At 40.6% G+C, this 24,740-nt stretch overlaps 1 protein-coding gene across 3 annotated transcripts; it reads right to left on the reverse strand.

Moving 5' to 3' along the window:
• Positions 1–717: 717 nt before the first annotated feature.
• On the reverse strand, positions 718–23,216 carry zfyve27 (zinc finger, FYVE domain containing 27). Of its 3 annotated transcripts, XM_066692830.1 has the most exons (14): positions 23,077–23,216; positions 22,062–22,302; positions 21,894–21,964; positions 21,503–21,689; positions 21,295–21,390; positions 21,047–21,159; positions 19,176–19,300; positions 15,780–15,851; positions 14,960–14,980; positions 13,944–13,964; positions 12,767–12,908; positions 4,222–4,268; positions 3,513–3,594; positions 718–3,254 (listed from the first exon to the last, which is right to left on the reverse strand). In XM_066692830.1, the coding sequence occupies exons 2-14, from the start codon at positions 22,295–22,297 to the stop codon at positions 3,184–3,186; spliced, it is 1,284 nt and encodes a 427-aa protein (XP_066548927.1). In that variant the 5' UTR covers positions 22,298–22,302; positions 23,077–23,216; the 3' UTR covers positions 718–3,183. The 3 variants fall into 3 exon arrangements, with proteins under 3 accessions (XP_066548927.1, XP_066548928.1, XP_066548929.1); XM_066692831.1 differs by lacking the exons at positions 13,944–13,964; positions 14,960–14,980; XM_066692832.1 differs by lacking the exons at positions 13,944–13,964; positions 14,960–14,980; positions 15,780–15,851.
• Positions 23,217–24,740: the final 1,524 nt, after the last annotated feature.

Here is a 24,740-nt window from a genome sequence, read left to right on the forward strand (position 1 = left end):
CACCAGTAGAAAGGTATGCAAGGGAAAGACAAAAACATAGGGAACATGCAAGACACAACAATTCCAGCCTGGTTGATAAACTGAGCCCAACAGCACCAATACATAAGAATGCCAATATCAAACTTTAGCAGAAATAACTTACACTGAAGGAATCTGTGACTCAGTTTAATCCAACTGCCAACAACTGCAGATCTATTTTCAGGTTAGGTTATAAAACACAAATGGGTTCTGACGTCAGCATGTCATAATGCATGCGTTTTAAACAGGGTGTTGATGATAAGATCATAGCACTTTGCCAACCATGCCAAAGACACAGTAATTAGCTCTTTGGCACCACCACCTTTGCTACAGGACAGAGATATAATTACAGAGCAAAGTATAGTAGCCATTCAAGGAATAAATGGAGTATCTCACAAGTATTAAATCAGTGTGTTCATTTTATCAAATATATATTTATTTATTATGATATTTTAGGGATCTCACAATAACCTGCTCAGATAGAATGAGAATGTGAATTTCACCAACACATCTAGGTAAAGACCAGACAATATATATATAATATACAATATAATTCTTGCTTTATATGCCTTAAGAAATACACCTGCTCTAATTTGAAAAACATGTCTTACCTTTAGGGGGCCATTTCTTCTGAAAAATAATGGTGATGATAACAGTTTCATCTCAGCACCGATTATAACAACACATTGCAAGGACACATTTTGTCACTCTGCTGTCTGCATTTATTGGGCAGCTTCTACAGTCAAAAGGACTTCAAATAAATACAAACAAAAATCAACATTGACAGAAATTATGAAACAAAACTTTCGTTTTTCGTAGTAACAGCTTGAGGCATAAATACAGTATATCCAGTAATTTAACTTTCCACAGTAATCGATATGTCCTACTCGTTATAACTGATATGTGATCCATTTCTATGTAACAACAGTATATAATGCGCTACATGATCTGAAAATACTTTTTAGTTGGCTCGAACCCTTGTGGAATACATAGTTTGCATCAAATGCCCTATTTTGACCTAAACAAACATTTTACACTGTAAATGTTAACTTTTTCCAAAACAAACGTGCTTGCCTCAGCTTGGACACCTTCAATGTCTTCAGCCCAGGGCTTTAAACAGGATCAGAATTCCTTCCGTCTTTTCAGATCACAAGGTCTATTTGTTGAGAAAAGCCAATGTAACTTCTCTGGACAACGGGAGTGATTTGCTTCAAATACAAACATCAACAAATCAATCAAAACTGCAACATGGATATGTTCTACAGTGACTGTTATTCTTTGCTCTATGTTTTGGATTAGGGCTTTGTTTGGATAGTCTGAGGCTAGCGAACACCCAAAGGGAAGGAGAGAACTCTACTGCAGCTTCAGAGGGTGGGTGGAGAGGGGCCACAACATTGACAACATTCCCACAACAGTACACTTGCAGATTATACACTGCCAAAGCTGCCCCTGTCCAAAATAATCAAGAATCTGGATGCCAACCTTGTCATTATTTTTTTTCTTTTAAATGTGTGTTTATTGTAAACTTCATCAGTGCAGCCTTGAGGGGATTCTTCTGAGATGTTGACAGTTTGTTAACATTTCCCACAGGCAATCTGAGCAGGAGGGATACAGGTCTCCTCAATTGGAGAAAAAGCTCCCTGTTGCAATGTCACTCTCAGACTCTCAGGGAGCCACCTCAAACAGCAGGGAGATAGGATCTGCTACATTAAGTGTTTATGTGGAAACAAAATCAAATCAAACAAAAAGAGTCTTTTTGTGTAATGCTAAAATATAGATATATACAAATGAAGTGTGCAAGATCCTACATTGAAAAGCCTGGTTGCATCACTTGATATTTCCATTGTACATTAATGTGAGCTTTTTCTTTTCCGAGGGCCTTCCGTTATGCCAAACCTCTACCATAATGATCCCTGGCAGTGATACCGTCTTCACTACAGGCTTCGTGTGGTCATATTCTCACAGAGATGAAAAGAAAGAATACATTTTTAAAGTGATAAATAAGTTTCTAAGTCATTATACTGGCTTCGCCCAAATCTGTGGGCCTCTCAGGATGTGGGAGGCCTCTGCATATTACACTTTCAATGGACTTTATTGGTGTGTGTTTCATCTTTTTGTACTCTGACACCGAGCAGATTTTGCTTCCATTCAACAAAGACTGCTTGGCCTTGAGAAAGTCAGTTGCAGGCTCTGGATGAATGTTACCTCTACTTTGAGGTAGCAACAGACACAAGAAAATCTCTTCCTGGTATCAAAGGTAACTCAATTGAAAAACATGTTAAACTAGAAAGCGCAAAAAACATCTACAGTTGCTACTTGGGTAACAATATTTCCAAATGTGATCAAAGAAAAAAATAACCAAGAGTATCAGTTATCTCCAGTTACCTGTTTTAGATAAAAATCACACTCTTCATGCGAGAGTGTGTCAATGCACTGCTGCATTTGAAACAGTAGTTTTCACAACAAGTAGAAGAAGCAAATGCTGGTTTCAATTAGCCTGACACTTAAATATTGGCATGAAGTAAACAAAGAAAGCACAAACATGCTTTCCTTGTTCACTATACTGAGTGGTGTTTTCTCTAATTACATTCATGTTCAGTGCAATTAAATGTGTCTGTGCGTGTGAGGGTGGGGGTGTATATGGTCATGCCTGACCCTCTGGCTAAATCTACCAATACTAATCAGGATAGCAATGACTCACAGGTTGCTTTCCCCGCATTGTTCCCCATTGACTGAACCTCCAGCCTCCCCCAATCCCTCATGTGCTACAACACTGAATAAAAACAGGATAGTTACTGGAAACTTTCACAGAGAAAAAATTGGGATCTCGTCCATGAGATCAAACAGTCAATTATGAAATCTTGAAGGGGAAAAACAGAAAATCCTTCAAACACATTGGCAAACTACATCTTCATCTGTTGGGAGCTGAAGTTGGCATATGTTCATGACTTATGCACCAGTAATAGGTTTGGAGGAATGGAGGAGGCATCTCTTTGGTAGGGAGGCTGGCCTGCAGACACCCAGCAAGAGAGGGGGCAGTTACGGTCCTCTGGGAGTTCAGTGGGCACATGTCCTCCAGACACTGACTCAAATTGGAAAGAGAGAGGGACAGAAGGATGGAGACTTGGAAGGAAGAAAGGAGAGGAGGAGGAGGAGGAGTGACACCTAGTCTTTCTTGCTGAGGGCCAGGTAGCATGTGCTGCAAACAAACACGGTCTCTCTCTGGGCCTCGGGAGCTGAAAACAGAACCAAACCATCAATCAAAATCCGTGGAACAGACTGAAACTGCTCAGTCATCACAGCAGGCGCTAATCCACAGGCTACAGCTCAGTATGGACACTGTATATCAATTATTCTGGAAGTACAGCTCTTTCCAAACCCATTCCAAAAACATCTGATAAACCTTTAGTTTCAACACTTCATATCAAGTTAGTCGAGTTAAAGCAGGGGCATCACACTGCATTGATTTTTGAGTCCTATGTTCAGTCACTTACCTGTAGCGCCCATGCAGGACTTGGGCACTTTATAAGAGCAACACCGCGAACAGAAGCTGTTCCCACAGTTACTGCAACTCCTCTGAAACACAAACACACAATCAGTACCAGGTCCTTCCCAGCACAATGTGTAACCTCACCGGCACCAGGGACTGACTCAGCATTTTTGTACGATGAGAACAACAAATTGTCTGAGTTTTGCATTTTGATTTCAAATTGTATTTTTTCCTAAATAAATAAATCCCAATAAGCAGAGCGTCCTTACAGATGGCCAGACGCAGAGGTATTGTTCTAAGAGACACGTGAAAGGCAACCTCTTTTGGGACACGATAAAACATTTAAGCAATGAAGCAATGGTTATATTACATATATAAGACAAAAGCCTAGGTTTAAAGAGCACTGACAATCTGCGCCTGGCACTTCATACAATCTTGAAATTGTGTACAGGTAACAAAATTAATTGAAATTATTTTTTCAGTTTGATAAATGACATCTCATCAAATTGGAGTCTGTGCATAGACATCCCTATTCAAAGAAGGAATTATGGGGGTTAGGAAACAACATCTGCACATTGGGTATTGTCTCATCTGTGCCAAGCCATTCTGTTTTCAGAATTCAAGCCACATTGCACAATCTCATTATACTGATGGCTTTCACAAGCTCCCTAAGAGTATTCATTAAAATCTGTACATGAAAGTGTACAGCTCACCCTCTTCTTCAGCACAGAGAAGACGGCATTGCAGCTGGAGCAGTTACCTGGCAAGGAGAAAGAGGACTGTTTAAGTGATTTCACAGATCTGGCGGAATTTTGCAATACTTATTTGTATTCTAGAACTATCACTTTTAATAACAAAGTACAAGGAGCCGTCAAGTTAAATGAAATCATGTGGATTTAATGGTTCCCGCTACATTCTAAATATGAAAGCTATTCTTTCCTTATTTGAAACTGGTAAACACATTGGTCTAGGAAGGGCCTTTTCCAGGTCAGAATTCAACACAATATGGTGCTGGAAATGATGGCTGAAGGTTGTGCCAGCTTTTTGCAAGCCTAGCTTCCAGAGCAGTGAGAGGGAAAGTGTGTGTGTTGGAAAAGGGGGTTGGGGGAGTGGGCTGACCACAGTGGACAATGAACTATGAGTTCCAGAAAAGGCCCTGGCCCCTGAGAGTCATCACTGGAGAATTCCAGGAGAGTGACCACATCCTCGGGGTAAACGCTGATGGGGGCAGAGGTCCAGTGACTCAGTGGCTTAAGACTGACTCAAAGTGTCTGGATTTTAAAACACAGTCCCCAGCACAGAGAGCCATTCAGTGATCAGTGGTTTTGAACCAGTTTACATGTTTTAATCCTCTCATGCACCGTGCAAAACATGTCCCTTTACTTCCAACTGCCAGGACTCGTCTACCACAAATCCAAGGCATGTTTCACCAGCTTGTGCCACCTCTGATGAGGCATGCCACGAGCTTCACTTACTGAGCAGCTATGAAAACCCAGCCATTCATCTGTCCTTCCTCCATTCGTACTCAACCACTCTTCTAACCACAGTATATCTACCTAAAATGAACCTTTTCAGCAGGCAAGTTTTGCACAGAATTTATCATGCTTACTGAGCAAACCCAGAACTCACACAGCCATTTGAGGTGACAGAAGAGAGCATTCTATACTCAATTCATACACTTTTTAAAAGTTATCATATTTCAGGGCCAGTGCACAATCTTCAACTCTTTCTTAGCACACATATATTGGCAAAGATTTTTCTTAAAACATCTATTTATCCCCCTATGCCACAACATGAAAAGCATTAAATTATGGTGGCTGTCAAGTTCGATGTTATTTTGGCTACACACAAGATATGAGAGCCAGCCAAAATATACCCCATTAGCTCATTAGGTCATTGAAAAAAAAATGGACTCATGCATTACAGAAGACATTTTATGAATGATGGTCTTTATTATATGGAGGCCAGTCTAGTCTAAGACATCCACAGTCAATTCTTCAAGAAGACCCCCTTCTTTGCACAGATTCTGCTCCCTGAAAACGAAGCCATGCAAATGTTTTCTTCCCAAGTCACCTAGTGTTACTAACCATCCACCTGCTGGCTTTAACTCTCCATGTCTTCAACCCCAGGCTGAAGTTAAACAAAGCTCTCATAATTTAGGTCTGTTTTATGTAAGGTGACCTATGGCTGCACATAGAATGTATAAATTACTCTCGATTGTTTTACCTGTCCCTTTTATATATCATTAATCATCTGGTCTACACTTGCGTCAGTGAGCTAACAAGAATCCCATCGGTCTGACAGGCTGACTCCTTTGAAGACACACTGCCTGCGGCCTGAGACCCTCCCCACCACCACCACCACCTCCCCTCCCAAAATAAAGGCACAGAGAGACCGGCAGGGGCACTTTATCAGACTGACACGGTAATACGTTAAGAAGTAAAGAAGACCTCGTCTCTGAGACCGCTTTCTTCTCAGTTCTGTCTCTGTGGAAGGAGAGTTGCTATTGCAATTGTGCTAGAGGCTAATTTAATGCTGCAGAAAACAAATGATTACCTAAAAATATAGTTTTCTTATCAGTCAATTTTGCAGAAGAGGAAGACACAGATACCGTGGCAACTGAGGTTTATTGAGAGTGTTCGGTTTAGAATCAGAGCTCAAGAGAAGAGAATGGGAGTTAAAGAGACTATTAGTCCCAGGCCCTATCTCACTGATCTATACAAGAGACTGAGCCCAGCCCTCTCCGTGTTGCTGTAGGCCTCAGAAAGAAGGCAACTGGAATTGGTTCATACAGTGTATTACAAGACGGGCAACTCTATAAAAACTTTATTTTTCACATTTCACACCTGCAAAGAGGTTTTTTTTCGCAAATAGAGTGTTAACCTGTCAGAACCAGCCCCTCACAACCTCGACTATCTGCCAGTGTTGACCACAGAATGGAACTAATTGGCAGGAGGAACCCAGAAACAACAAAGCTACTTCATCAAAACACCCCCCCTTGCTACCCAGCACTCAGCTCGGGTTCCTACAACCCTATTGTATGTGTTGAATATTACATAACAGTGGAATGAATATCTTTCTTAACCATATAAGGCCCCTTTCAGCCTTCATATGAAATACAAAACATTTTGAAGTCACCTTTTGTTTTTTTCATTTTTTGGGGAGACAGATTTTATGAATTACTTCGATCGCTTATTTACTTGTTTTTACATTTTGACCTATCATGGTCCAAACATCCTTTACTCACATGATGACACCACAAGGCTGAGTTCATAATGGTGCCGTGCTGAGTCAGATTAACAGCTCTCCAAAAGGTTTGCCTGAAAAAAGCAGATTCCTACTCGGCTTCTTGTGCGGTTTCTCTCCAACAGAAGCAGTCAGTGTGAGGAAAGGTCTCGTCAACAAGCACAGCACACCCGATTAGGAAGTCATCAAACAACTGATCTAAATCAGCTACCCTATTTCATATACCTTATAGCACATCTAGATCATTCTTAAAAACTGAACTAGATGTGGGTTTTTCAATTAAGCAAACCTTGTGAAGAATATTTGTCTTGGCCAGATATACTGTGTCTGTTGAATCGGACCCTCAAGTGATTTGACCCGCGAGGCCATTCTTCATCTTTATTAATTATATGGAAGGGGTATACTATATACTAGAAGGGGTATGTAAACATGTCCATGCTGTACTGAAGCTCAACTCCACATCACACAACTGTGCCTGAATGAAAAAGGCCAACTTCTCTGCTCCGAAGCATTTACACAAATAAATACTTCAATTCTAAGAAATAGGTGGTCAAACATGTTTTTTATGTAATCTATTCTAGGTTAGATTTCAAACCATCTCAACCATTATTCTAACAATCACAATGCTACATGGACTGTTACTGATAGAGGGCTCTAGTAACATTACAGAATATAGGAACTGTTGTTGATTTCCCAATGAACACAGTGCAAACATCTATTACACCATGTTTGACTATGAGACACCACATAAATTATACTAAAGCTTTAAAATAATTTTACTTTGGTTCACAATGTTCTAGGAATGTAGTGCTGATAGGTGATTAAACAGTCTGGAATTAGGCTAATACCCTAATGTCCAAGTGGCTTAAAGCTGACAGACACCGGTGACTAAGTGGTCTTCATATCAACCTCTCCAGTTAGTAAAATAAATGAGAACATCATGATTCTTCATGATGAGATACAACTATTCAATGATATTATCAACCTGAGAAAATTCTTTCCCTTTTCACTTCCCCTATTTCAATTCATCGTATTATCAGCTACTTAGTCCCATTTAGACAGAGACAGAAGCAGTGATTGTTATTGGAAGCTCATATCAGAGAGGTTGGGAGTTCAAGGATTACTGCAGGATTTAACACTGACTCAAACACGCCCCGTGGGAGATATTGATCATTCTGGGAAGAGTGGATGACAGGCCCTCAGAGTCGGCGTTAGAGCTTGACGTTTACAAACAGGCTTGATTAGACCTAATAACTTTAGTGCCATGGATTCAAAGAAGCGGCATGCAACTCATTCATCCAAGACAGTTGTGTAATGAGTAACCCTCTTTACGCAACATCATTAGGAAAGCATACTTTGTAAGACTTCTAGGGAAGTATTTGTAGTTGAGTAAGCAGTAATACCTGACTAATTCACAGTAACGACAGTTTTATTGGATTTCTGTCAGAAAACGTTGCAGTGCTGTGTTCAGTGTTTGTGCAGATAAGGTATCATGCTTGCCCATCTAACATGAATGTATGTTTGCACTGTGTTCATAAATGTATATTTACAGTGAGCTCATATGTAGTCATGTGAATATGGTTACAGGTTACCTGGGATAACATTAAATGTTTCAGACACACTATACCCTGGTTCATAAGTCTGAGTCTTTGACTGCAAAAATAAACGCAGAGCCTATTACCCTACTAGGCGAGAGCGCTCCCCAGTTCCTCACCACGTCCCTCTTAAGGCCCCGTCTCTCACTATGGCCCTGAACTGAAAACTGTCTTTCCAACAACAACTGTAATCAGACATATTGGACTATGATGTAGTGTGATTTGAATATAAAATAATGTCACTTAACTATGGCCCTCGGGGGACAAGGGACATAAAGTTTTATAGATGTCTTAAAATTATTCAGTTTTAGACCATGGCAAAGTGTTAAAATAGAACAGTTTAAGGAATAATTATTAAATTACAGAATTAAGTAGAAAAAACTCTTTGGCTCTTAAAACCAGGCTGGAGGAACACAATAACATTGACTTTTATTTACACAGGCGTAAAACTATAAGGAACAAGGACTCTCAGCACTTTATTTATCTTACAAACAACTCAGCAGCAGATGAAACTTGCCTCTAATTAATAAGCACTGCTGTCTTGGTACAACCTGGAAAAAGAGCAATCTACGGACATTATAAATGCAAATTGTTTATGATATGTATTTATTCATTTCCCTTATATTATTGTCTGTAGGAACTGATTTTAACATGGTTTGTACTGCAGAGTAAAAGAACAGGCTTTCAGAACTCTGCTGCATTTGGCATACTTAGGACCTCCCTGCCCACTGGACTCTAATCCCACATGATTGAGTGCATTTGACGAGTCAAATCAATCCTTTATCTACGCAGGGCAGCCACATTAGAGCTCCTGGACTTTTGTGTGAATGGGCTCGCTATCGCTCTGTGATTATGGAATACATGTAACAGCTTTGTGTAGCCACAGCATCTGATAATAACCAGGTTAATCATTCCTGAACTAATGGCCCCATCTTCTACTGTCCCCCACTTGCTGCAAGGACTCTGGTACAGTAATGACAGAAAGCATGACCATAAAAAATGCTGTATGACCAATGCAGAACACCATGCAGGTCAGAGCTCCACACTGGAAAAAATACTCTAGACTGACTGTTTTGCATACACCTGTGGGCGAATTTGAATTGGCTGGAAAACATCTTTGGATAAATCTTATTAGCGCAGTTTAGTCCCATGTGAGCTCCACCAGGTCAAGTCTCCCAGTCTACGGGAACACGGGCTGTGCTGCTCATGGGGGATCCCCCCGCCCTCTCAGCAGCAGGCCCACCCCTCTTTCTCAACTCTCCCAACAGAATACAGGCTGAGGGGGGCCAGGGGGTAAAGTTCATGGTAACAGAGGAATTTTAATCCTCTTTGTGCGTCTTCCAGCAATTATTAAACTTTTTGATGAGCAAGTAAGGGTCAATAAAAGGTCAAAGCTAAAGAATTGGGAGGCCACATTATTACTGCAAAACATCCTGCTCTATTTTCCTTGAAGTGTTGCCCACTCACAAGACCTGCAGATATGGAATGGCACATTGAGGTGCTGTTCTTCACTGTTTTTATGAGTAATACATTCAAATACTGCACCTCACACAGCAGTTTAAATAGTCTGGTATTTACATTGTGCACTGTTTACTAATCTCATCTCCTTGCATATCTTAATTTTTCCATGTGGAGCGTTTCAGACATTATCTCTATGAGAGATTTATCCCTCAAAGAATCAGTTCCACACAGATGAATTTTAATTTAATATATACAGACAGACTGATTATAGGTTTCCTCCCTTTGTTCATCCACTCTGGTAGTTAAGTATGAGATTTATTACACATCAGTTTTCTTAGCTGCCGCCTTAAGAAGCTGTAGAGTACTTCCCAACAGTCGTGGCATTGCATTTTCCACTCATTGAGGCCATGCATCATTTAAGCTCTACAAACCTAAAGCCACAGAGGTTGAACAGCAGTTATTACGGCCTAATGACTATTTAAAGACCATTACAGACTGAGTTCTTCTACCCATTCCTTCATGGAATTCTGTCAAATCCTGTCCTAAATACACAGAAATAAAACCCAACAGTGGTAAGAATGTTTTCGGTCATCTGACCAAAGGTTTTCATTCCCTAATGCTTCAGTACATCTCCTTCTTGGCTAAGGAACACACTTTAAGCACCTGATTATTTCACTTCTTGAGTAAAATCTGATTTTTATAAAATCCTGCAATGGAAAGTTGAGCAGCCCCTAATAATCTTCCTACAGAAATCTGAATAAAAAGAGGAGGGCATATTTTCCATTGCAAAACTAACTGACTTACTGTCATTTAAAATGTGACGCTGGATAGGTTCAAAAATTTAAATGCATCGATGCTTCCGTGCTGATCACATCTGTGTAAGATGCGTTCGCTGTGAATATACTGCAAAGACAACTGCTCTGGAATGCCAACAACACTGTCACCAGTTCTCCACGTGTGTGGTATCAAAACGGTTTATGTTGAAGTCAATCAATCGCCTGGTCTCTGGGGAACAACTACCTTCTCAGAACGATCTGAGCTCACCGAGGGGCTGAAGCTGAGAAAATGACATCATGGTTATGCCAAATTCAAAACGCACAGCATGATTAGTCGTTTCCCTTTAGAGACTTGTTCTGCTTTGAGAATTGCACTTCTCATCAGTTAAACGTCAAGTGCCAGATTCACACGCTCATGTTCACTACTAAATTTAAAACAAATTCCCTGCTGCCTACTGATTGTATTGTTTCAAAGATGAGTCATGTATGTACTTTATCAGACTGCACAGCGCGGGCCATTCATGTTGGGAGTTGGTTCACATCCATGCACACTTAGGCAGAAAAACGGTACGGTAGAGGTTTGTGTAACATGAGTGCATAACTCTATATACTGAAATCAAGGTGATCACATTGCATTTGGTAGTTTGTTTACAGAAATTCCGAGATTCAAATCAGTCATGTAAAAAAAAAAAAGACTCCAGCATCTTCCAGTATAATATTCAATAGCCTACCAATTGAGTTTGTTCGGAAATGAACAACCATCTCCGTGTGGAAGAGACTCATTTAGAGCTACAGGAAAGGGTGCCACCCCAGACATACATAACAGTTAAGCAGGCACTAACACAGCATGGCACAAAGGGGTCAACTGTACCAGCTGCCACATCTGCTTTCTCCTGTGCAACGCTGACCTCTGCTGGGCTGTGCTCGGTGGGACTACACTGGCTAGGAATTTCCACTTGTAACCCTCAGCATCAAAATGCCATTGGATGAATATTTGAACAATGTACACGTATTTAAAAAAAATGTTTTATTTTAATTCATATGTTCAGCAGGAGAAACCATTTTTGTTCATGTGGCCACTCAGCACAACAGCAGAAATATCATTTTCACCCAGCAGGAAATTACCCTGGAGGAAGTACCCAATCAGAGGCTGAAATAGGGGTGCTCAGATTCCAGTCCACTATGATACCATCTGCTCAGGTGCCCACTGACATGTTTTATGTCAACTAAAAAGCATGTTAGCTCATGGCTACATGGCCAGAGAAGAAAGCATGTGAATTTCCTCCAACTCCAATAACAGTATATAATAAATATCTTGAGCACATATCCATGGTATAGATGTCTATTATGAGCGCATTTTACAAAGCTATAGAAGTTCTCAGACAAAGGTAATAGAGTTTCAGATTTGTGGGCGCTTGATTCTTATATCTAAAGAAAAGTGAGGGATGATGTCAACATGATATCTCCAAAGCTCAGTTCTCCCAGCCACACAACCTGTCTGCCATAGCTGGATATCTCTTTGTACACGACTCATGCTGAAACCTGATCTAATGACCATTGCGTCCTAACTCATTTGTTAAGCTAAATGGGATGACAAATCGAATTTCCCGAAGGTAAAAAGATAAGTTGCTGCCTGCTCTGTCCCCTCCAATACTGCATTCTTCATGAGGACTGTGCTCTCTGAAGCAGCAGAAAGGGAAAGGTTAAGAGATCTGACTTCTAAAAGCCTCCTACTGCATATTTGGCTTATGTTCAAGTTCAAGGAGGAAACAAAAATCTTTCAGATTCTGTGCACTTGAATTTTTAAAACTGAATTTAGTTATAGTTTTTTAAATTAGATTAGGATTTTTAAAGGTATTTCATAATATTTCCATGAATCAGAATACATGCCGTAACTCTAGAAGGGAATGGAACTGATCGGCCAGCACACATAATAAAGTGACTACTTTAAAAAGCTATGAAGCCTACTGCTACCATAGGTTTATATGAGGGACAGTGTGACCTTGAGCTTAAAGTGAAAGTACTAGAAGAAAGTGAAGCTTGATTTGAAATAAAACATTTTAAATAACAACTGGGAGGCAGAATTAATAGATAGGGAGTTACTGGGATACAGGGGTCAAATGGCAGCATGAATAATAGGCTGGAGCTGGTAGTGTGAAATGTTTTTACACCATACATACCACAGTTGTTGGTGGGGTAGCGCTTACGAAGTTTCTCTGTTAGTTTGGACACCTTGCTGCGGATGGGCTCGTTCCGGCTCAGGAGGCCGTTGTCAGAGACCAGGTCAAAGTCAGCAGCACCTACTGGGACTTCATCCTCCTCCTACCAGAGACAGTGAACACAGTTCAGAACACTCCTCAAGCAGGGCTCATAGTTCATGACAGGAATAGCTCAACCCAGGTTATTAACCAGTTAATTACAAACTGAACAGCATAAGATCATAAGTTTTTCCAAATCAATTCCAAATTATCTCCAATAATGCATCTATGATCTTCAGACAATATCTATACCTCAGAATATCCAATTGGGCCAGCAATGTCCTTATTGTGTGACAATCTTCTACTTCTTCACCCATTTGCTAACAACAACGATCTTCATACAGTTAGGACAAAAGGAATATTTGTTTCCGTCAGTCTGAAGAGTGCCAAACTAATCTAAAGCAGGACATTCCCCCATCCTACCTCCTTGAACCACCAGGGGCAACAAGGCTGACAAAGTAGTACATTTGCAAGCAAAATACCAGATGAGACTCATATGCCATTATAAGCATTTAACAGTTGATGGATTCAAATGGACTTGAAGCTCTGTTGTTTTTAGTGAAACCTCAATATACAAACAAAGCAAATGGGATATCTGTCACCAGAAATACCTCAGCAAACAGGCAGATCTCACCTACATAAATAAGAGGGACGATAATTCATCTAGTGCTGGGGGCCCTGATCAGCATTGTGGTCTACGGTCCCCTGAGGTAGCTGGGAAACTCATTACCTGCTCCCAACAGCCAGACACAGAGCTATCACTTTACACCAGCATAAATAACCCCCTGTAGGTATAGCTGAAAGGCTGCGAAGGGCACTGGGACATACTGCCTCATTTAGAGGCTCACATACCATAGTAGAAACAGTATGAGCCACCATATAGAAACCAACGTGTGTACCACCAATAGACTATTGATAAACACAACCCTAACAACACAGGGCTTTTAGATGACCTGACAAGCAAAACAGAAGTGTTTCCAGCTATATCTGTGTATAGGAATGTGAAGAGTAATGTTCCCCACCTTAGTTGATTGCAAACCTTCTCCATTTTCCCTCTCCCCTATTGCATCCCATTTCCAGAAGGAACATGGGGACTTACCATCAAGGCCAGTGGTGTCTCCTTGGAAAGCATAGCAAAATAAAATACAAAAGTAAGCCCACATACAAGACTTTTTTTTCCTGTTAATTATTCTCCATAAAGAGATACTGAAAAACCTTTTTCTATGATGTAAGTGGTTGTATATATAATGTACCATACATTAAAGGATTACCTTTTACCTAGAGGATGGGCAAAACCCTTTTGAAAAATAAATGAATGCAATATCTGATCCCTAGTAAAGTGTCTAATCATCCCGTTCATATTTTATTTTCACTTAAGGAAATGTTCTATTAATAAAATAAATATGAATTGGAACTTGCAAAGAGCATGCAAACTTTTTTCTCTCTCAACTATGCTACTGGCATGCTACCAATCCCTGTGCATACAAATCATAAAATGGGAGAAAGAAATCGTTAAAATCGTAACAAATAAGGAATGTAAAATCTGCAAGAGCATGATATGAAAAAAACATGTTACTTAAAAAAAGCAGAGATCAGTACATTATCTGCATTTGTATTAATAATGTTTAGTAATGCTGAACCAAATCCAGGCAATAAAATACAGTTTGTAATGTTAAAAAAGGAGCTCAATGATCATTATATACAGATTAGGTAGATTGCTGTCTGTTTTAATGGTCTTGAGATAAAAAGAACACCCACTGTACAAAAAGGTAAGTAATCACACAGTGGCTTCAACTCCTTCTTTGTTGTAGCTTCCTAGTCCGTTTTTAATGGGGAGTCTCACTTCAAAAATTGGGTAATAACATCAGCTTCTGCTATTTTTCCAATTTTGAGTTCAACAATTTCCCAAATCATCTGCTGTCAGAAAGACTCACACATTCTTTGGCTCTCCTTTCATTTGGAGCCACATTGCATACAAAGGGAAAAATAGAATGCATTCTCAATTGTTTCTGCAAGCTATAATCCTTGGAATGAGATCTAATGTGTTTAATGTGCATCGTTTCACAGCCTTCTACATATTTTTCTCTCTCACTAGGGGGACAGATGAATACTTACCGGCAGAATCACAGGCGGTTCCTCGGTGAGCAAAGCAACGTAAAGCAGACATTAGTAGAGGTGATATGGGTTTCTGTTTGAATGTATAGGTTATTGTCTGTTCCGATTAAAAACCTATATTTAGAAGGGCAGTCTTTAAACATCAGTGATTTCTCAGCGAACACTCAGAGGGTATGTATCACACAGACAATAAGACCATTCTTTGTATTCTTAGAAAAATAAAATGTCGCAACATGAAACTACATTATATAAACAAAACCTGGATTCAGAGTACACAGCCATAATCGGACTATTGTAAAACTAATCTAATTCAAATATAATAGTCTTACAAAAAGACCACCACTCTCTCTTCTCTTGTTGTTGGAGTGTGTGTGTGTGTGTGTGTGTGTGTGTGTGTGTGTCTCTGGGATCTTCTCCTCCCTCCCACTCCTCTGGGGAGCTGCAGTGGAGAGTGTTTGTTCTGGCCTGCGAGACTCTTATGCATTGTGCAGACAGCTGGCTGGGAGGGGGTTTCTCAGCTGGACATGAAATACACGCGCTAGGCTGTCAGCACCTGGACCAGGCAGCACACACCCACCTGCAGTACCCACTGCCAGACACAGGTACCTCTGCAGAGGGCCACACACACAGTCTCCCCACCAGCTGCTCTGCAAAGACCAAAGTCTCATCCCTAACCTGACCTGAATTCTCACAAATATGCGTGTGTTTCTGCAAGTGTTGAAATGACTCAAAACTGGTGTGTGGGCTGGACGACAATGTCTCTGCCTGTGATTTAGGGTGGGGTATGGATGAGGCACTGTCGTGTACAACATGCTCTCACCTCGATCGCATCTTTAAACTCATCGTCGGGCTCGGCCTCCTCCGCTTCCTCGACGCTCCCGGGCGAGAAATCCTGCATACGGACAAACAAGCAGACCAGGCTACATAAACCAGAAGCAATTGTCCTTCCAATCATTCAGCTCTGACCACGGTCTAATCAATAACTTGCTCCATCGCTGCACACTCTCAACAGCAAGCTACACATTCTTCAAGTCAATCATTTTGGCCAAAGTGGTACTAATTAAAATGTTGGTTTGAAAACAGCTTTGCAAAGTCTCTGAGCACTAGCCGCATTCACACAGTGTTACAGAGACGCACTGATTCCACGGTTACTGAACTGGAAAGCTCAATTCTCGAATATGGCAGTTCCCTTCAGTGGCTTCTGGTTGCTGGTGGTCTCCAGATGTCAGCCTCACTGATGTTAGTGTCAGCCTGGTGTCACATCTGCCCAAAGTCCTGCTGGCGGCACATCTGCACACATCTACATCCCAGCTCTGGCCTTGGTGTGGGTCCTGAGAGCGCAATCATTTTCTGTAGTGTACCCAGTGTGCACAGCTGCTGGGGTTTGTTGAGCTGCAAACACGTATTTACGGTTTAAACCGATTTCTCCTTCCAGCAAAATTCTTTCGAAACCACGCTTCTCAAGAGGCTTTGGAATAAACCAGAGTACATCACCACATTCTTCAAAGGACTAGTGTGTTAACCGAGCCTGGCTCATATGCCAAATCCCATGACCGACTGTTTTCTCAATTTGTAAGGGGAATGTTTACAAGACTTTTAAAAATTAACTATTAGAAATACTAATAAAATGTACACACACACTGTCTGCATTGTCTTTTAATGAGCTTGCCAAGGATAATTTAGCTCCTGGGCTACCTCAAAAAATACGAATCGTGTGTGATTTTTTTCCAGAGTATGGCTATAATGGCTGTGTGAAATGCCATATTGTAAACTAAATCTTCTGTTGCATTGCAAGCAGGCTGCGAATCATCAAATCCAGAGAGAAACTTAATGAATATATATTTGAAAACAGCATCTACGCTTTCTTCCTTGAAAAAAATGTATGAAAAATAAAGTGATTCTGCTTTCATCAAATACAAAGGGGAACTGGACTATACATTTTGAATTTAAAATGCAAAGTGTCTCTATGCTGAGCCAATTTTGGTAGGATTTATACAGACCGATTAATTATTGGATATTATAAAAACGTGCAATAATATAAATAAATAAAATCACAGAATAAAGCACTCCATAATTGTAAATAAAATGTCTCTCCTCATCTAATTACTGCTATCAAAATATTTGCCTAACCCAATTAATTTTGGTAATTCACATCATATTTGGAAACAAATAGGGGCTCCTATATCAAGCCAGTCAACATAGTATGTATTCCTATGGTACAGCAGAATGTCAATAGGCTTTGCTGGCTTGAAAGAGTTGTGCTTCTGAAGGATGTGCGTCTGTTTATGTTTGTGTTTCATCTGGGTGGATTTCAAGTGTTGTCAGCTGAAGAGTTTTAGCTCTGTCTAATTATCATTGGGAAAATAAACAGTAATTGAAAACAAACACTGGAATACACTTTTTCCAGCTATAAAAAGAGCACAAATACAAACTGAGAGGGAAACTTCCCTGGCAAGTTTTTTGGCTAGTAAATACTAATTAGATTGTAATTGTTATATTTTTCTGTTAATAACTTTTGTTATGTCCACATGTGAACTTGATGCCTTCTAATTTACAAACAACCCAACTGGGAACTATCTGACAAATCAGTGATGTAGGTCTCCACACTGCAGAGTGGAAAGACAATCCTTAGACCGCAATACTACCACTCAAATTAAAAGTATATTTTTTGAGAGAAAACGTTGTCACAACCTCAGCTCCCTAGATTCAGCTCAATATTTCAGTTTCTAGCCAAAGAAAGTTTTGATATAATAAGAAAGCCTGAAATAATTTGAGGGAAGATATACATACTTTGAAGGATGCAGAAACTATTAACTTTCTCTCCTTTTAATCGAGTAATGTGGAACTAATTAAGAACATTCAAATACCAAAATGAAATGAGAAGGCCTTTATGATTTACAACTGTTGTTATGAAATGGCAGAGTTTTAAGGAAAATTCTGAGTTCCAATTCAACAGGATAGAGACCTAGGTCACATATTTAAAGGATTTAATCAAAATCACACTCCTATCAATCATGTAACAGCTGAAAGAATGAATCATCTTGCTTTTTATGTGTGTTTGTGAAGACTAGTTTAAGAGCCCGTTTCATCAGCTTTTAGGTGAAAACCATGTACAGCACAGATTCAGTTAGGCTTCTAGGACGTTTGGGAATAAACGTCCTCAAGACCCATACAGAGTCTGGTTTCCCATGCACCTGAGCACTTTACAACCTTACTGAAATAATTATTTCCTTAACTGAAACCGATTAAACTCTGCTCCACACTCTTAAAACCGTTGATGATTTAAAGAGACCTCTAAAACCTGCTAGACTGCACTCCTTGAGGACTGGAGTTTGGAAGGCCTTGCTCGACTGTTTCAATGTTTTTAAAAGCACAGAACACTATAATTATTGTAACAGTGAAAGGTCCTGTTCGAGTGACGTTCGTAAGACAACTAACTCAATGCGTTTGTTTGATGGACCATATTTCCATATCCTGGATACAGGGAGAGGAGGAAAAAAAAATCTAGAATTCTTAGAATGGCTTTAAAAGCTGCAACAAATGTATTTTACTCTGTGCTCAGGGTGCTGCAAGACAATCGATCCAACAGTGTGACTGCGCTGCCCCCGGCCCCACCACTGCTATCCCATGCTGGTTATTTACTGCCCAGTTTGCTGGTGTGGACAGCAGGAAGGAAGGACACACCAACCTCTGGGGAATACCAGCTGAGCTTGTGCTGGGGTCTGCCCTGCTGCGGGAAGGTAATTGCAAGGTTATTTAAACTAAGTGATTTCACTCGAGCGCCACTTGAATTCTAACACCATTAATACGGCTGCTGCGGTGGCAGGCTGTAAATCAAGCCCCAGTGGAGGTTCCTGCTCACACCAGGTTTTTTTCACGCTCCACACTCATTCGAAAGGGGAGGCTTGCCAATCCAGCAAAAGTTGTACCACTCACATTAAGACACTAATGGCAAAACCGAGCAGAGGTTCAACATCATACAGCAATGAATTCCACACCAAGCACTCTCTCGGTGACAGAAACTCTTCCTTAAGTGTAAGTGTAAAAATCCCAATCATTTATACATCCCCATTCTGCTCAAAGAACTGCTGCAGTCAACCCATCTACTTCCTAATTTACCATAAAGAGTGCTTTGCTTTCACAGTCATATTTCAAATTCTACAAAGTGCCACGCAGAGCTGCCCACAGAGGGCTGGCCCTGGCCGGGACTGCTCACCTCTACGCTGGTGGGAGTTGGAGTGCGGTCCACAAAGCCTTGCTGTTCTGGCTCCAGGTTTTCAGCCTCTTCCTCTGTGGGTTTGAGCCGGCCCTGATGGAAAAACTCCTTGAGCTCCAGGACAACTGCAGGGTGGACACAGACCATCAGTGTTATATACCCTGCCTGGATCACACAGCGCACTGCAGAGAGGTACAACCAGGCCCTGTCTTGGCATCGGGCTGGAAATGACATGTAGCCCTTGGGTGGCTTGAGAAGAAAGAGAGCATAAATAAAAATCAATATGTGTGGCCTAATCCTGTCCTCCTACTTATGCTGCTGCTATGGCTTAGTCCACTTTATCACACATATCGTATCATATTACATGCGTAGTTTCACCCTGCTGAACAAATTGACTATTTTATTTGATTTAAAACTAGAAAAAGAAAAATCACACCAAAGACCTATTTTCTCCAAGATTACCCCATCAACCCTGAAACAAGACAGAGGTCTGACCCACTGGGATACAAGAGCCTCTGGGACTGACAAAGTCTCACCCCATGCCTATAATCTGCTTCACAGAGCCCAGCGAGGAGAGGGCAATAGCGAGGAAAGAATAGCAAATGCCTGTGTCAATCATTGGCTTCAGGAAAAAAGCTGTAAAGAATTCCCAAGAGAAAAAAACAAGTTCAGGAAACTGTGGCTACTGAAGTAAAGGGGGTGGGGGGGTTCATAGGTAACGAAGCTCAGCGGCTTTAACAATATACAGTCTCCTTCCACCTGTTGAACCATTCAGGGTTTTCCTGCTCCCCGAATCTGCTTTCCAGAGAGTCTCGTTGGAGAGGAACATTCCCCAAATCACAAATGTAATTAGCCTATGGACCAGAATGGAAGGAGCAATGGGGGAAATGGACACCGTTTAGGTTAATAGAAACACAACTCCGTGCAAATTGTTCATGTCTGTGTTCTCTGCAGCATCTCCATTCATTTATTTTGCGCTTCTGCCGACAATAATGTAGAGTTGGAGGATGACTGCGTGAGGTTTTAATGCAAATTAAGCACTGGATACTCGTAACACACACACAAAAAAAAACCTACAGAAACATCAACAATTAAAGTCCTTATCAAAGTCCCACATCAAAGTCCTTATCCAGAACTACTAGTTGCACGCACTGGCAATCATCAAGCATACCTGTGTATGTATAAACAACCACATTCAAAATAAAATAAAATAAAAACATGGACCCGAGATCAAGGAAACATGAGAGAGAAATTGAGCAAGACCTCCTGTGATCCTGCAAACCATCTCATCTATTAAACTATTGAAGCCTTCAAATTACCATACAATCTGCTGTAACTACATTAACTTCCTGTCCCAGTTTGCATTAACACTAATCTGAGGACGTTTAAGTGGATTTTAAGCCGCAGTCTGCTTCTTCCAAATAAAACAGTGTCTGTATCCATTGAGAAAATCATTTGACTTTGAAAATTCAAAAGAGACAATTTTAAAACTTACGTCTGGAAGCAATTGCTTCAACAGATACAGGGGACAGAGATCCAAAAATAACTTAAAAGCCAAGTCATTTGAAGGTAGTATGTGGGATCAAATAGACTGCAAGCATATCCAAAATGTGAATATGTTGTAAGGGCTTCGGTTACATGGGGAAATTAGGGGGGATTGTAAAATAGAACAAACGAATTCTGTCTGCAGTATGAAATACAGACTCGTCGAAAGCACACCAGCGCCTCCTGGTGACAAAGAAGGCGAACTACCAAAGTAATGAATAAAATAAAGTGTCTCACGAGGGACATTTGCATGTAGACATAATGTACAAAGTAGAGAATTGTGTGAACAACATGATTACTCCCCCCGCCACCAGAGACACACGCACCTCTACAGAACTCTCTGTTCCACAGGAAGAGGGCGCTGTTGACAGCTGCCAGGACCCAGCACAGGGGAGCAATATACACCAGGCACAGACCTGTGAGGAGACCGCCGTAAAACCTGCACAGAGAGAGAGAGAGAGAATAAGTCTAAAATGGAGCACCTGGGTGTAAGGGGCTACATGTTAAGATGTTTGGTATTTTTCCTGTTATGTTTTTCAAGTTGGACATGAGCCAATGCCATTGTAATACTCACAGAAAGGAGGCGCTGTGGTCCTCCCAGTAAAGTACTCTGTACATGGACTCTGCTGACTGACAGGCTTGGGACAGGATCTCATCCAGCTGCACCAACCTGCATTGACAATAGCCCTGTAACTGTGAACACACTGCACACCCAAAATACACACCCCACTTACACATCTCCAAGAGTTAACAGAGACAGTGGGACAGGGCAGTGTACTCACAGGCCCTTGACCTCCAGCATGGCCTCCTGTCTGGACAGGTGTACAGTCTGCAGATCTCGTTTCTGCACCGCATGGTGTCTCTTCCTCTGCAGTGCCGGCTCGGGGGCCTTGTCCTGGGAACAGTCCTGAAGGTAACCCAGAGCAGCTGGGGTGGAGATACCCAGGAGGCACAGGGAAAACCAGGCCACTGCAAGAGACGTGCCCAGATGCCCTTTACCAATAAGTAGCTTTCAGGTTTCATCAGATTTTAATTGTGCTTTATCATGATTTATGTGCACACCATAACTGCAGCTCAAGTACAACTCGGATGACCTCCAATTCTCTTTCTTAAAAAAAGGTCCAAAGGCATGCAAGATAAAGCTACTACATATCTGATGTGCAACTGTCTCACCTTCACTCAAGGTAAGAAAGAGGATGTTGAGCAAGATACAGCAGAGCAGCGAACAAACAGGCATCTTCCACCTAGAGATATACAATGCCAGGGGAGAAACAAAACATTATACAGCAGCACCTCTTTAAACTTTTTAAATTACTCCTTTCAATCTGCCATCTTGCTTACCTCAGAATGTACTTCATCAGCTCCCAGGTATCGGTCAGAGGCTCCAGGAAGATCCCCATCCTCTTGTAGGAGATAACCATATTGAAGAGGTCGAAGGTTAATACTTTGGGGCTGGTATATTCAGACAGCTCCGAGACCCCTACATCCTTCTGGGGCAGCTCTGCCAGCTCTGCCCGCTCTCCTGCCACAGTAACGCCCTGTGACGGCTCTGGGGACGCCACAGCTCCAGACAGCATCCTGCCTGTCAATGAACAGCACACGGCCATTTAGGCAAACCTGTGACATTAGCAGTTTTGGTCCTTTAAAAACATTTCAGTGTAAGAGATTGGTTCTTAATGTATTACACACAGGGTCACATGTGCAGTCAGCTTAAAATCTTACCGATATGAATATAATATTATTGGATAGGCCTTCTATTCAAATTTGTAAATGGACATTTTACCACAATTATTCTAGATATTAAAATGTTATTAGTTTGTTTTGCATGCATTTTAGCGTGGGAAATAAAAACCTTTATTTTTTTTAGTGCCATCTGCTGAATGTCATATTCACTGAAAGCAATTATCCTCTTCATTCAAATATTTTAGGACGACTTTCTAGGTCCTGTTCCAAAATACTCCCAGATGACCTATGTTTTCTGCCCGTAATGTGTGCCTTTAATATACGTTTTTGTATGTGCATGTATGTATCTATATTGAAATCGAAAAAAGCTTAACAACAGTATAAGAATCATGTTGTTGGCATTTCCTGGAACCGGTATTAGCATTTTCGTATTTGTCAACATTTCAAATAAACCTGTAACTAAGTGACTTATTATGACAAACACAGAACTTGTCCCATTAAATGTTCTAGTCGTTCATATAGGCAATTTTCTATAAAGAAAAGGAAAATGCATGATGTTTTTCGGTTATTTGCAAGTGCTACAATATCACTTATAAAGACGGCAGTGTACCTGAGCTGTAAAGTGGATATCCTATTAGTTTTAAGTAACTGAATTTGTCATTAGTTGCCTCACCTTGGCGTACTTCACTGTTATGAATCGATTAACAATGTTTAATCAGCTGACTTCAGTTATTCCTCCAAACCTTCAGGTTAGCAAACAGACATATCAAATCGCATTCGTGCAGCTTCCGCAATCGACCTGCAGGGATGATAACAGAGCGCATCGAACTCAGGCACCGCAGAGGATGGCAGAGCGCATCGATTAGACAGACGCGCACATTGCGTGGTTCAGACCAAAATAATATGAACTTGTGAATGTGAACTACAATCTGAAGCATCTTTGTCTTAGTGTCCTTAATTGTCTTTGTCTGCATGTGACTGTACATTTTGCGTCATGTATTACAAATTAAATATTCGTTTTGTGGTAGTATTCAGGAAGGTATCAGTGATAGCCTTTAGGTTAGTCTAGCTACTCGATATCTGCAGACATCTGACTGTGAGGAGATTATACACTTTGTTATAAGGTGTAATTGGTTTATAATGCCAGAAAAAATGTATTTCTTATTATCTATTAACCTTGTTGCGTTAAAAAAATCTGATAAAACAGAATAACTTGTTCGAATTCACTGATTAAAAAAAAAAAAAAAATACCACCAGATGGTAGCATCTACCAGCATCTAGCAGCCTGCAGATTCCTCTCATTTATTTCAGATGAACAATTTAGAACGATCTGAAGCCCATCAGATTCCACATTCTTTGACTGTATCTAGGGAGATTAAGGATACATAATATAAACTAACGGACAACATTCAAACTTAAAAGGAAACAGATTCTCTATGTATTTGTGTTCATATAATGTCTACCACAAAGTTATAGGAATCATTGTTACCTCCTCTGTGATTGTAATAATCATACTACTTTGTTTGTGTCAGAGTCTCTTTGCACATTTAGAATCATATCTATTTTTTAAAAATGGTCTGATCTGGACCTTCCAAATGGAGTAGTTAAGCAAGTTTATTCTTAAATTCATGTCTTGAGTGAGTGAAAAACACATTTACAACACTAGGGTTTTCTCATTCTAATGATGCAAAACAGACAATATTGTGAGACACAGATCTGATGATCTAGATGCCCTTGAATGTAACCCATAAAGACTTGCTTAAAAATTGGACCCTGCAAAACCAATAAATTCTGCAGTTACAGTTTGTGGGAGAAAATGGGCAGTCAGCACAACGGGCTGAAGTCACTATATGTCATCTGGGCAGTTCTAGCTGGCTACTCCACTGAGCATGAGAGAGGAACACTTAAAACTGCCCCTCTGTCTCTCTGCCAGCCTGTTAGATGGTTAAATTGACTAAAATGTGCACTTCAGAAGAAAGTTGAAGTTTAGATTGTGTCATTTTTCTCTGCATCAATCCAAAAAGACAACACTGGGCCTAGAGACAGTTACATAGACATTCAAAAAAATTAACATACCTTTGCTTTAGCACATGAGGTAACTGATTTTGTGCTTTAATACCAAATCTTCCAAAAGGGAAAGCCTATCAATTTTTTCAGATAAGTAGAGTTTATTATTCTTCACATAATCTTAAAGCTCCTGCTTGATACCGGGGTCAGATATATCTTGCCCTTAGACAAGATCCTAACACATTCCATCGTAGATCAATGGGGTTAAGGTCAGTTATTTGTGCTTGTTGAAGAAGGTCAGGCATGCTTTTTCCTGATGATCATTGATTT

Source organism: Amia ocellicauda, chromosome 20 (assembly GCF_036373705.1).
Source record: "Amia ocellicauda isolate fAmiCal2 chromosome 20, fAmiCal2.hap1, whole genome shotgun sequence".
Taxonomy (NCBI): domain Eukaryota; kingdom Metazoa; phylum Chordata; class Actinopteri; order Amiiformes; family Amiidae; genus Amia; species Amia ocellicauda.